The sequence below is a fragment of the Eptatretus burgeri genome, chromosome 4 (assembly GCF_056783735.1).
Source record: "Eptatretus burgeri isolate ZD-2024b chromosome 4, Ebu_testis_v1, whole genome shotgun sequence".
Taxonomy (NCBI): domain Eukaryota; kingdom Metazoa; phylum Chordata; class Myxini; order Myxiniformes; family Myxinidae; genus Eptatretus; species Eptatretus burgeri.
The window spans coordinates 118740069-118754937 of NC_140964.1; the positions used below are offsets into that span (position 1 = coordinate 118740069).

The following is a 14869-nucleotide window of genomic DNA, read 5'->3' on the forward strand; positions in this document are numbered from 1 at the left end:
CTGCAAAGTATCTGGCACCAACTCCACAGACCCATCCCACTTCAAGAAATTAATGAAAAGAACAACTAAAATGTCCGGGTTCAGCATATTCTTGACTGCAGGAACTGGAGGTACAAAAGAAAAGTCATTTTTGTTCAATTTATTGTCCAGTATCGTAAATACCCGTCCTGGCAACCACACTGCAGGCATTTCTTCACGTCGCAACGTTCTTAGCCTTCCCTGCCCGTGTCCTCCTCCACATGGTCACGTTGCTCTTCCGAAGTAGATGCATTCAGAACACTCTTTAGCTCAGCTTCGCTGCATTCCGGTTCAAAAGAATACGGTTCTAATCAAGGAGAAAAATCCATTGCTACGGCGAGGTGCGTTGCAATGTGGTGGCTCAGTCAAAGTCTACTGGTGCTGTGACGTCACTTCAACCAGTGTGTGGCGTTCCGCATAAACTTAATTTTGTTGAAATTTCTGTTCTACTCGGCACATTGCCAAAAATAGTGTGCACATTTGGATAAAATACATTTTATTAAACAAACAAGTCAGTATTTTTCGTTGGGTGGAATTGTGCTTTTACAGCTCATTGGAGTCGGGACAGGTACCGGAGGTTTGGAGGGTAGAAAATGTAACCGTTTGGTTTTTAAAGAAAGGTCCCAGAGAAGAATTGAAGAACAAAAGACCCATCAGTTTTATTTTAGGTGGAGCGAAGGTGTTTGAGTCATTGCCAAACTTGAAAAATGAAACTCATTTTTGCTGATGACTGCCGGGTAGTGGTGGCAATAAACAGGGAGGGAAATAGAAGCAAACGAATGGACAGACTGGTTCACCGAGAAAGATCTGTGATGTTCAATCTGTGAAGGAACCAATTTAATAAGTTCAAAATAAGTAAAAAATTGTAGTCAGCATGGATTATTGTAGGGAGATAATGTTGAACAAATATATTGGAGTTCCATGAGTGAGCTTCAGATTGGGCAGATGAGGAAAGTACAGTGGATGGAGCACAATCTCACCTTTCAGAAGGAATTTGATAAGGTACCACATAAGAAGTTGTCACTCAAGATGACGGCTTGTGGAATGGCTGGTAAAAGTAGACAAATGGAAACCGACTTGGTGACAAGGCAGCAAAGAGTGGCTGTGATTGGGAGGATATCCGATTTGGAGGGTGTAAGTAGTGGGGTACCTCAGGGGATCAGTTATCACACAGTTATTAGCCCCCCCCCCCGCCCCTCACCGGTATCACCTGAGAGGACTAGAGGTCTGTCTGTCTGTCTGTCTGTCTGTCTGTCTGTCTGTCTGTCTGTCTGTCTGTCTGTCTGTCTGTCTGTCTGTCTGTCTGTCTGTCTGTCTGTCTGTCTGTCTGTCTGTCTGTCTGTCTGTCGTTTCCAGATTTTTCGATCCTCATGGAGGATCTCCAAGTCTTACTCACGTTGTTCTTCATCATCTTTTTGTGGACTTTTTTTGTTTCACAGCCTACAGTTTTCATCGAAACTTCCTGAAACTTGGCATATATGTAAAATTCCCTGCGCAGACAGAAACCATCTCAGATTTTGAAAATTCTTCCTAGAAAAAAAATTTATGACGTCAAAATATCTCCGCGAATCGAAATCGCCGAAAAAATTATCTCCGAAACGAGGCAAGCTTTTTGAATTCTCTTTGCGGGAATCGAACAGGGCATGAGCAGAGATGAATTACCGCACATATGATACATCATTATGACGTCATAAAAATTGATATTGCGTCATTCCTATTTTTTGACATTTTTTGTTTCACAACCGAGTTTTCATCGGATCTTCGTGAAACTTGCCATGTATATGCAGAAAGCCCACGCGCAGGCAGTAACCATCTCCGATTTTGGAAATTCTTCCTAGTAAAAAAGTTGACGTCATAATATCGCCGCTAATGGAAATCGCCTATACCATTATCTCCGAAACGAGGCAAGCTGTTTGAATTTTGTTTGTGGGAATCAAGCCGGGCATTAGCACAGATAATTTACTGCAAACCTGATACATCACAATGACGTCATATTCGTTTTTATGACGTCATCATTAAGAGGACGAGGATCTTAGCTCATTTGAGCTTGTTTTTCTCCCATACCCTTTAACATATTCAACTGAAACTTGGAGCATGGCTTTATTACAAGGTATAGAATAAGTTCGAGTTTCAGGGCATTTCATCAATTTTTTTTAAGACTTTGATAATAGAGTTTTCTTCTTCTTCATTTCGGTCCCAGTGTCGGCCTGATTTACATCAACGATTTGGACAGGAGGGTTAATAATAAGCTTTCCAAATTTACAGATGGCATCAAGCTTGAAGGAGATAAGGCAGACAGCAGAAGGGGTAGGTTGAAGAGTGGGGTATGCAGATAACAATGGTGGCAAATGTAGAACCAATCGGGTTTTGGGACATATTCATCGGGGGATAAATTGTACATCAAAGGTGGGAGTGTCAATACTATAGGAATTTAGTGAGGCTCACCTGGAATATCATGCACAACTATGGTCACCACATCCGAGGAAGGACAGAGTTGCCATACAGAGGGGACAGCAAAGAGCAACTAGCTTGATCCCGGGCCTATAGTGAGACCAAGGCATGAAGAACGGCTGGAAGAGACTAGTCTTTATATTTTAGAAAGGAGATGAGTGCAAGGAGGTCTGATGAAGATGTTTAAGGATAATGGAGGGTATAAACAAAATAATTATTCACCAGAATGGGCAGTGACGGGACAAGGGGGGGGGGCACGGTTTACTTTCACAATGACAGTGGTGTATGCATGGTTGTTTCTCTGTCGGGAATTCTACTGGAGCTTTCTGATGTGGAGTACGATACACCAAAATGATGGTCATCGTCTCCCAAGTTAATTAGGCCGAATAATAACAAAAAAACCCAGAAGAATTCCCACGTTTTAAACGCACGCCACGTTGAGGTGTATAGAGCAGCTCAATCGGTCTTTCCACAGCATGACTTTTCTATGTACAAAATAAATTAAAAATAATAACATTGTAACAAAGCATATATTAATATTATCAACAATAATCGTAATAAAATTTGGCAATAAGAACGGTGTGGACTTGGTGAACGGGCATGGGGTCGGGCTGCCTTTAAAATAGCTCGTCCGCCTGGGGGAAGCCAAAAAAGGTGTATAGAAGATCCTCGGGAGGTCGGTTGGATCGTGCACGTCCTTCCATTTGACCTTCGAGGGAAGTGTGCGATTTGAAGGCCCCGAACGCACCTCAACCGTGTCACAACGTGTTTCAGTTAATACAAAACGTTTTTATTTTAATAATTTAAAATGACGAGCTCCGAAAAAGGGGAAACTTAAACGCAGGAGGCCGTTCGGCCAATCACATATTCCGCTATGATTACCAACATATGGTGTTTTGTTCGAACTCATCCTTTTCGTCGGGGGTTGAACTGCCGACTTAGGCGCAGTGAACGATCTAACCACGAGTATTTAACTTCCACAAAGCACTCGAAATCAAGTTATCGGCATACAGCGACGCACACGAGCCGAGCCGTGAGCCAGACCTGGAACCGAGCCGTGAGCCAGACCTGGAACAGAGCCGTGAGCCAGACCCGGAACAGAGCCGTGAGCCAGACCCGGAACAGAGCCGTGAGCCAGACCCGGAAGAGAGCCGTGAGCCAGACCCGGAACAGAGCCGTGAGCCAGACCCGGAACAGAGCCGTGAGCCAGACCCGGAACCGAGCGTGAGCCAAACCCGGAACCGAGCCGTGAGCCAGACCCGGGACGGAGCCGTGAGCCAGACCCGGGACGGAGCCGTGAGCCAGACCCGGGACGGAGCCGTGAGCCAGACCCGGGACGGAGCCGTGAGCCACACCCGGGACGGAGCCGTGAGCCACACCCGGGACGGAGCAGTGTGCGTTGCATCATTTATCCACGGAAGGGTTTACCGTTAATCCACCTACCAGTGTTCGGGTCCAGCGACGCCTTGTTGAGAGTCTCGATGAGCGCGCCGAGGCTTTTCTTGTCTCCGTTCATCTTCCAATTCCCACCAACGAAAAATTTGCGGCCTGGCATGGTGCTCAACCTCGGATCACTATTCTAGGAGCGTGCGAACAAGGAAAGCAGGACGAACGTGAACCGTCCGAGGGTTTTAATGTCCACCTGCGCCTCGTCGCGCATGTGCAAAGAGATCGGGGCGTTACGCCGTGACGTCATCGCACTGTTTGGTGGGAGGACGGAATCAAAAATAGAAAATAACATTTGGAACGTCACAAACAGCGATGTGATCAATAAAATACTTAAACTATTACAATTTTATACTAGCATCGTTATCCATGGTATACTAACATGGTTATCAATGGTATACGAACATGGTTATCAATTTTTTTCGAACATGGTTATCAATGTCACACGAACATAGTTATCAATGGCACACGAACATGGTTATCAATGGTATACTAACATGGTTATCAATGGTATACGAACATGGTTATCAATGGTATACTAACATGGTTATCAATGGTATACGAACATGGTTATCAATGTTATACGAACATGGTTATCCATGTTATACGAACATGGTTATCAATGTCATACGAACATAGTTATCAATGTCACACGAACATGGTTATCAATGGTATACTAACATGGTTATCAATGGTATACAAACATGGTTATCAATGGTATACTAACATGGTTATCAAGGGTATACGAACATGGTTATCAATGGCACACGAACATAGTTATCAATGGCACACGAACATGGTTATCAATGGTATACTAACATGGTTATCAATGGTATACGAACATGGTTATCAATGGTATACTAACATGGTTATCAATGGTATACGAACATGGTTATCAATGTTATACGAACATGGTTATCCATGTTATACGAACATGGTTATCAATGTCATACGAACATAGTTATCAATGTCACACGAACATGGTTATCAATGGTATACTAACATGGTTATCAATGGTATACAAACATGGTTATCAATGGTATACTAACATGGTTATCAAGGTTATACGAACATGGTTATCAATGGTATACGAACATGGTTATCAATGTCATACGAACATGGTTATCAATGTCACACGAACATGGTTATCAATGTCACACGAACATGGTTATCAATGATATTCGAACATGGTTATAAATGTCATACGAACCTGGTTATCAATAGTATACGAACATGGTTATCAATGTCACACGAACATGGTTATCAATGGTATACAAACATGGTTATCAATAGTACACGAACATGGTTATCAATAGTATACGAACATGGTTATCAATGTCACACGAACATGGTTATCAATGGTATACGAACATGGTTATCAATGTCATACGAACATGGTTATCAATAATATACGAACATGGTTATCAATGGCATACGAACATGGTTATCAATGTCATACGAACATGGTTATCAATGGCATACGAACATGGTTATCAATGGCATACGAACATGGTTATCAATGGCATACGAACATGGTTATCAATGGCATACGAACATGGTTATCAATGGTATACGAACATGGTTATCAATGGTATACGAACATTGTTATCAATGGTATACGAACATGGTTATCAATGGTATATGAACATGGTTATCAATGGTATACGAACATGGTTATCAATGGTATACGAACATGGTTATCAATGGTATACGAACATGGTTATCAATGGTATACGAACATTGTTATCAATGTCATACGAACATGGTTATCAATGGCATACGAACATGGTTATCAATGGCATACGAACATGGTTATCAATGGCATACTTACATGGTTATCAATGGCATACGAACATGGTTATCAATGGCATACGAACATGGTTATCAATGGCATACGAACATGGTTATCAATGGCATACGAACATGGTTATCAATGGCATACGAACATGGTTATCAATGGCATACGAACATGGTTATCAATGGCATACTTACATGGTTATCAATGGCATACGAACATGGTTATCAATGGCATACGAACATGGTTATCAATGGCATACGAACATGGTTATCAATGGCATACGAACATGGTTATCAATGGCATACGAACATGGTTATCAATGGCATACGAACATGATGATATCCACGACAAAGTCTTGGTTGAGTTCAATTTCAGAACTTAAACAACGTTGTGGTGGAGATGACGGGGGATTTCCCCTCCCAGATACTCAGAGCAAGCGTATCACAATCAGCATGTTATCAAACGACTCCGTTGATGATGCTCTCATTTAAAACAATAACACGGACAAAGGGTAATGTTGTTGTTTCGTATGCAGCTGGTGGCCGCTGGTTACATCTTTTCCTGGAACTGCGGCAGCGCCGCTGATGCAGTGCCCCTATTACCAGTAAGCTGGTACTGGCAGGGCCGGATCTAGACATGTGGAGGCCCACCCGACCTCAGAATACTAAAAAGGTGACAAGACATATTTACAGTCATCCATAAAGTATATTTTTCAAGAACAAATAATCTGAACTTCGATATAAAATAGAGAATGAGATAAGATGAATATCTTACATATCTTACAACCACTTACAAAGCTTTTGTCCGCAGCCTAATGGAGTACTGCTCTCCCCTCTGGGCTGGTGCTCCTGCCTCCCACCTTTCTCGGCTTCACGCTGTGGAAACCAAGGCATTTCGGATCATTGGCATCTCCCGCAATGAGGCTGAGTCTTTGGGCCTCTCACTCAATCACCGCAGGTTGCTTGGTGGTCTTTCTCTCTTCTACCGTCTCCTCTCCAGCCTCGCTCCCCCCTGCTCTCTCTGTGATTTGTCGCCACCACATTTCCGCAGGGCGCTCAAGGTCCGCCAACAACCCCCTTCTGGTAAAACTACCAAAATCACGAATCGCTGCTCACCTTCACTCTTTCATTCCTCTTTTTTCCCGCCTTTGGAATAAACTCCCTCACTCTAGCCATTCCCATTCTTCCCTCCAGGCTTTCAAAACAGCTGTTCACCACCACCTCTTATCATCCCCCATCCAAATCCTCGATCTTTTCTACCCCCGATAATTTTCTACCCAAGCCCACCTCCTTCAAATTCCCTGCTTTCCTTCCTGAAAGTCCCTGTAATATCCATCTTCTCTTCTCCATGTTCCCCGTCCCATCCCTCTCCCTTCCACAGATCTCCAAATGTCTCTGTTCCCCACTATTTTGTCCTTCCCACTCCCTCCCCTCCTGTCTCATGCCCCCCTTGATGTGCGTTGTGCGTTCGCTCTCATACGAGCCTCGGCAAGGTATACAAAAAAAATCTTCTATCTGTTCCACTAACTACCAACTACCATTCAGGCACTCACAAATACATTTTTCCTTCCAATGTTTTTTTTTCATGAAATATGTGGAGGCCCCCTGGTTGTGGAGGCCCCTGGGCAACTGCCCAGCTTGGCCATGCCTAAATCCAGCCCTGGGTACTGTTCTCATTTTGCCGACTTTGAAAGCATGACAGGTTGAGTCAACCCACCTGGTGTTATTTCAACGATATTGCAGGCTCAAGGCTCAAAATCGGTGAGAGAGCAGGGAGCGGTGGGAGTGAGCAGGAGCAGGAAAGGGGAGAGAGAGAGAGGGGGAGAGAGAGAAAGGGGGAGAGAGAGAGAGAGAGAGAGTGTGAGAGGGGGAGTGTGTGAGAGAGAGAGAGAGAGAGAGAGAGAGAGAGAGAGAGAGAGAGAGAGAGAGAGAGAGAGAGAGAGAGAGAGAGAGAGAGAGAGAGAGAGAGAGAGAGAGAGAGAGAGAGAGAGAGAGAGAGAGAGAGATAGGTGATGGACCGGTCCACTATCCTGGGGGGGGTAGGAACCATCCACCCACCCCACCCCCCACAGAATAATGGACTGGTCCACCCCCCCCCCAGGATAATGCACTGATCCATCCACCCACACCACCCTCCCCCACCCGATGATTATGGACTGGTCCATCTCCCTCTAGGATAATGTACTGGTCCATCCCCCACTTTGGTTAATTGACAGGTCCATCCCCCTCCCCCCGGTAGGATAACGTACTGGTTCATCTCCATTTCCCCAGGATTGCGGACAGATCCGTCCCCACGCTTCGGATTATGGAACTGTCCATCCGCCCCCCCCCCCACCCACACCCCCTCCCCCAGGATAATGAACTGGTCCATCCCCAAGGATTATGGAATGATCCCTCTCCCCGACAGGATAATGGACTGGTCTTACCCCCCCCTCCTTCAGAATTATGGAAGGATCCACTACCACAGCATAATGGACTTGTCCATTGCCCCCACCCCCCACACCCAGACCAATCTCTCCACGCCATCTCAGACCAAGCTCCCCTCCCTCGCCAAGACCAGTCTTCCCCACCCCTCTGCCAGACCAGACCAGTCTCGACCCCTGCTCCCAGACCAGTTTTCCCCCACCCCCACCTCCCACACCAGTTTTGCCTCCCCCCACCACCTCCCAGACCAGTCTTCCACCACCACAGACCAGTCCCCCCACCCACCAAGACCAGACTCTTTCCCCCTGTCAGACCAATTTCTCCCCACCCGCTCCCAGACCAGTCTCTCCCCCTCCTCCAAGACCAGTCTCCCCCCACCACCTCCCAGACCAGTCTTCCACCACCACAGACCAGTCCCCCCACCCCACCTCCCAGACCAGTCTCCCTCTTCCACCTCCCAAACAAGTCTCTACCCCTCCTCCCCCCTATGAAACCAATCTTCCCCTCTCCCCCTCCCCCCCCCACACCAGTATCCCTAGGTTTGTCCCTCTATCCTGCTGTTTTTGTGTTGTTTTCTCCTTTCTACTGTTTTTCATATATTTATGGCTTAATTGCTTATTTATTAATTTATTTTTCTGCATGTTTTGCAAAAGTCTTAAATTACCTGACCTTGATTGGGTTACCCAATGTGTATTTTAATAGATGTTTGCCATTATCCCAACATATAACAGAAATCAATTTTTTGATGATGTCGCAATAGGATTGTGATCTCACCTGCAATTGTAACCATAGTGATGAAACGTCACAGAGAGTTTGTTATTATTTGCTTTGCAGCTTTTAGAGCAGACGCGCTTTGTTCGGTTCGTGTTTTGCTTGTGATTAAATTGTGCTCATTAAGAGAAATGGATTGGAATTCTGGAGAGGGACATCAGTGGAGCTTTGGGAACAATTCCTCATCTCCATCACTTCCAGAATTAATCTGGGAGAGCAGCTCATCTCTGTCACTTCCAGAATCGAGATTGGGGAACAATTACTCATCTCCATCATTTCCAGAATTGAGCTGTGGGAGCAGCTCATCTCCGTCACTTCCAGAATCGAGATTGGGGAACAATTACTCATCTCCATCATTTCCAGAATTGAGCTGTGGGAGCAGCTCATCTCCGTCACTTCCAGAATCGAGATTGGGGAACAATTACTCATCTCCATCATTTCCAGAATTGAGCTGTGGGAGCAGCTCATCTCCATCACTTCCAGAATCGAGATTGGGGAACAATTACTCATCTTCAACACCTTTGGCTCCACCCTTCAGGGTTTGTGAGACTTTGTTTATGGTTACCTATTTTATACGTTTTTACTCATGCAATGAGATTGGTGTTCGGTTCAGGTTTAAGATGACTGCCTTAAGATCTTACGACCTGAAGTTTGAGCCCCTGTCGTGCCGTGAAATAACATCAGGTGGGTTGACTCATCCTGTCATCCTTCTGAGGTTGGCAAAATGAATACCAGCTTACTGGTAACAGGTGGCATTGCATCAGTGGCACAGCCACACTCCCAGCAATGATACAACCAGCAGCCACAGACTGCATCATCTCATCATATAATGGGCGTAAACCTGGAACTTCTAACACACTTTTTCTGAACATATTCTGTTCATACTTCTGAAATCTTCACATTATGTGTTCCATGTATTTACGCAGGTGATTGCGGATTCAAAAAATCGAATATGGATAGAATTTTCCAAGAGGGAATCGATGACGTCACAATCAGCAGAGTTCAGCGGCAAACCGACGGCCCAGTCCCAGACGATGTGCTTTACTTAACAAAGTCCATGAGGTCAGGACGTTAGTTTAACTCAGCATTTACGACTTTTATCCTGCCATGTTGTTAATCTGTTGTTGGAGGTAAAATAGAAACGATGAATATGTCAAATCGTTCGTGTTACTCATCCGGCACGATGTGTCAAGGCCAACAATCTAAAGCGACCGGTCTCAAACACTACCATGGACACCCAGACACACCACCGATATGAACTGAGCTGTTGAATGCGGCGCAAAACATCCAAAGAAAGTACCGTCACCGAGTATTGTGATCCGTCCTGTCCCCCATACCCGTCGTAGACGGGTATCTGCTAGTACGTAATCATAACAACAAGAAGGTCACTCGGTAGAGCGCGTACCTCCGACACGTCATGCCTGATCCACGAGAACATATCGGGCCCAATACATTTTTGAAATATCATGCTGTACAGTACTATATCGTTTTTGGCCCAATCTCTCAACGGTGAAGAATGATTGAAAAATTGTCGTATCCACATCCAGATCCGGATTTGGATCTTCACCAAAATTCAATCAATTCTTCCTTGTCACACTCCCAAACTGTCCACAAAATTTCATCCATATCCGTGCACAACTTTTTCAGATATCCTATACACAAGCAAACAGACAGACAGAAAGGGGTGAAAACATCACCTCCTTCACCTTACGTGGTGGAGGTAAGAAACATTGGGGCAATAACGCTGATCGCTCACCTGGTAAAATAATGGTACTGAGGAGGTAGTCAAAAGTCATGTGGGACGGAATAAGCAAAATGTACCAATGAACCAAAGCTATAGCAAATACCTATTTTGGGGGCAAACCACAACCCGTAAATCCCCTTTAACCTCAATCGTCTCTATGATGTGAACAAACTTTGCTACATCATGAGTGATGAAGGTTGGAGTCAAGTTTCATCGGAATTGTGTGTGTAGTTACAGAGAAGAAAGCAAATACCTATTTTGGGGGAGCAACCCCCCCCCCCTTACACACCGTCAAACCACAATTTTTTGAATGTCATGAACAAACCTTGGTACATCACGGGTGATGAAGGTTGAAATGAAGTTTCATCACAATTGCTTGTGTAGTTTCTGAGAAGAAAGGAAATGCCTCTTTGGGGGATTTGTTTATTGAGGTTAAAAAAAAGCTTTGATCACAGAATAACATCATTTATTCATGTGGAATGGAAATTATTCTGTCTGTTAACATATATATATATATATATATATATATATATATATATATATATATATATATATATATATATATATATATATATATATCTTCTCTTCTTCTCCTTTCGGCTGCTCCCGTTACGGGTCGCCACAGCGGATCATCCGATCCGCATAGTGATTTGGCACATGTTTTACGCCGGATGCCCTTCCTGACACAACCCTGGTCGCCTCTTACGACACAGGGATATGGTACACCTATTTTAACCGGGGTATACACTGGCCCAGTACACTGGTACTCATTTCGCCGACCTCGGAAGGATGACAGGCTGAGTCAACCCCCTGGTGTATTAATTCAGTGGCCCAACGGGGCTTGAACTCAGGACCTTTTGGATCCCAAGCCGCTGCCCTAACCACTGCGCCAACACACCAGGCTATATATATATATACACAAACATACACACACACAGAGTGACAATAGAAAGTCCACACCACCCTTTCAAAATTTTCACCTTAAGTTGCCTTATATCCTGGAATTAAATTTCATCAAATCAGACTTTTTCCACCTTTGTTTACACATCGTAACCCACAACTTCCAAGTGAAAAACAAATTCTACAAAATTCAGAAAATTAATTAAAATACAAAACTCGAATATTTTGGTTGGATAAGTGTCCTCCCCCCTGAGTTAATACTTGGTGGAAGCACCTTTAACAGCAATTACAGTTGTGAGTCTGTTTGGATTGGTCTCTACCAACTTTGCACACCTTGATTGGGCAATATTTCCCCATTCTTCTGTAAAAAACTGTTCAAGCTCAGTCAAGTTGTGTGGAGTGTGTTGATGGACAGCAATCTTCAAGTCATGCCACAGATTTTCGATTGGATTTAGTTCGGGGCTCTGACTGAGTCATTCAACGACATTTATATTTTTTTACTGATCCACTCCAGTGTAGCTTTGGCTGTGTGGTTCGGGTCATTGTCATGCTGAAAGGTGAACTCCCGTCCCAATTTCTTCTTTCTTGCAGATGGTAACAGGTTTTCCACTCGGATTTTTCTGTATTTTGCTCCATCCATTTTCCCTTCTATCCTGACAAGTGCCCCAGTCCCTCCTAATGAGAAACATCTCCAGAACATGATACTGCCACCACCATGCTTCACAGTAGGGATGGTGTTCTTTGGGTGTTGTGCTGTATTGGTTATATGCCAAACGTCACACTTTACATTTCGGCCAAAAAGTTACATCTTTGTTTCATCAGACCACAAAACTTTTTGCCACATTTTCAGAACCTCCGAAGTGTTTTTTTGCATACTTCAAATGGGACTCAAGGTGGGCTTTTTGAATAATGGCTTACTACTTGCCACCTTACCGTACAGGCAAGACTTGTGGAGTGCTTGGGATATTATTGACACATTCAAACAGTGACCAGTCTTTACCAAAAAGGCATGTAGCTCTTTCAAAGTTGCAATTGGTCTCTTGTTGACCTCTCTGATCAGTCTCCTCCTTGCTTGGGCATTCAGTTTGGAGGGACGGCCTGATCTAGGCAGGCTCTTGGTCGTACGATACACCTTCCATTTCTAAATTATTGTCTTGACTGTGCTCCAAAGGATATTCAAGGCGTTTGAAATATTTTTATAGCCATCCCCTGATCTGGGCCTTTCCACAACTTTATCCCGGGGGGTATTTAAAAAGCTCTTTGGTGCTCATCGTTGAATGTTTGCTGTGAAGTGTACTTCCCAGCAGAGGAAACCTGCAGGAACAGCTGATTTTATTCTTAAATAATCAGAATCACTACAATTTAACATGGGTAGAGGCCAATTAACTTGTGTGATTTTGAAGATTATTGATTACACCTGAGCTAATTTACAATTGCTATTATAAGGGGGGTGGACACTTATCCAACCAAAATATTCGAGTTTTGTATTTTAATTAATTTTCTGAATTTTGTAGAATTTGTTTTTCACTTGGAAGTTGTGGGTTACGATGTTAAAATAAAAGGTGGAAAAAGTCTGATTTAATGAAATTTAATTCCAGGTGATAAGGCAACAAAAAGGTGAAAATTTTGAAAGGGGTGTAGACTTTCTATAGGCACTGTAGATACATTAGAGCGGACATGCTGGTGTTCAGCACATCATTTTTGGAAGCCATCTTGGAGTCTGTATGATGACGATGTCTTCCAATGACGATAACGACACTCAAATCTTTCATGAACCGGCTGGTCAGGCACGACGTTCGACAAAGGTTAGACAGGAATTGGTAATTTGCCCAGGGTGTTGGCAATAGCTTGCTGACTCTTTGCAAAGGACATTGTGGGATCTTTAATGTCCACCAACTGTTATCGGTGTTGGGATGCCCAGTTTAACGGCCATCGGAGGGATGGCACACACATTGATAAATCACCCTCTCTGTAAAACACCAGGATGACAGTTTGTAGCTGGTTCGGGATTCGAACACAGGCTGGAAAAGCAAAAACAGCACCGAAAGCAGACGCCGATGCACGGACACGCACTTCGACTTCGATATAATAGATTTGTTAATACTTTATTTATTTAGTTTTCGATACATACCATGAGCTAAAAAAAATCTGCTGCTGTGATTTTGCTTTGTTTATGACCTTGTTGCTGTTCTAATTTGGGATCTTAATCAAAGAAAATTATTTCAAAAAGTTACAAAAGAAAAAGGAAGGGGCAAAAACCCTGTTGGATGCAGAGGTTCTAATCAGAGGCCATGGTTGCCTCGCAACACGTCGGATAGCAGAGTTATCTGTGTCAGGCGGCCTCGGGACCAGAGGTCGGATCGAGATCCGAGGAGTTCTCTCGTGATAAACCCAGACCCCGGATCCATAACAATATATTGTAAGGTTAAAGGAGCCATTACAAAAGGATGACAATGTCCATCGGTCAGTTATTTCAGCTTTTTTTTTTGCCTCTTCTCCCTTATTGCTGGCCGGATTATTTTGAGACTGACCGTCAGAGCCACTCGGGTCCATTATATGAAAATCAGTTTGATGGCTTTCCCATCGAGATATACTGTACAGGGTGTCCCTAAAAAAATGACATCATTTTGTAGTCTAATAACATAGCTAATTCTCGCTCAAATGATCGCAAATTTTAACAAAATGTGTAAAAACTAACTAGGTTGAATGTTTAATTCTTATCTCAATGAGAATGTACCAGGAAGATGGATTGGGCATGCCAGTGATAATGACAATGTGCTGTTGAAATGGCCACCCCATTCACCTGACTTGACGCCTTGTGATTTTTTTTCTATGGGGCTATGTGAAAGGACTAGTCTATATCCCTCTCTTCCTACAAGCCCAGAGGAACTTAAGCAGAGAATCACTGAGGCGCTGGAGAATGTTACGCAAGGCATGCTACAGCGTGTTTGGCAGTAGCTGGACCACCGACTTGACGTGTGTCGTGTCACAGGCGATGCGCATATTGAACATTTGTGAAGTTTTGAGAAAACGGTTATAAAATCTACATCCCTCTGAATCTCTTTCTCAAATTTTAATAAATAAATATTGTATTGTTCAACATGAAGCCGATTTACTTTTGTTTGCCTGGGACATGTAGTTACTTAGATATTCAAGTTTCAAATGATGTCATTTTCTTGGGGACACCCTGTATATAGAGAACGTAATGAGCATTGTGGAGCACTCTATTGATATCCAATGGGCCACAAGTGGAGTATTCACGTGGAATTCGTTCACGAAGGATAACGAGTGAAATGTGACACAAATACTCCACGGGTT

At 43.8% G+C, this 14869-nt stretch overlaps 2 protein-coding genes across 7 annotated transcripts in view; one reads left to right on the forward strand and one right to left on the reverse strand.

Moving 5' to 3' along the window:
- Positions 1-4165, reverse strand: part of TPI1 (triosephosphate isomerase 1) — a 55468-nt gene extending 51303 nt beyond the window's left edge. Inside the window, exon 1 of the mRNA XM_085879863.1 lies at positions 3913-4165. Within this exon, the coding sequence (XP_085735989.1) occupies positions 3913-4024 (112 nt within the window). The 5' untranslated portion in view covers positions 4025-4165. The remainder of the gene's footprint in view (positions 1-3912) is intronic.
- The window catches only part of LOC147028968 (MAP/microtubule affinity-regulating kinase 4-like), a 39283-nt gene continuing 28131 nt past the window's right edge, over positions 3718-14869 (forward strand). For 4 of the 6 annotated variants that reach the window (XM_085879852.1, XM_085879853.1, XM_085879854.1 and 1 more), the window contains exon 1: positions 8575-9446. In XM_085879852.1, coding sequence (XP_085735978.1) covers positions 8931-9446 — 516 coding nt within the window. In that variant the 5' untranslated portion in view covers positions 8575-8930. Of the gene's footprint in view, positions 3864-6248; positions 6386-6523; positions 6796-8574; positions 9447-14869 lie in introns of those variants that run through there. The other 2 variants (XM_085879856.1, XM_085879855.1) reach the window with 2 other exon arrangements.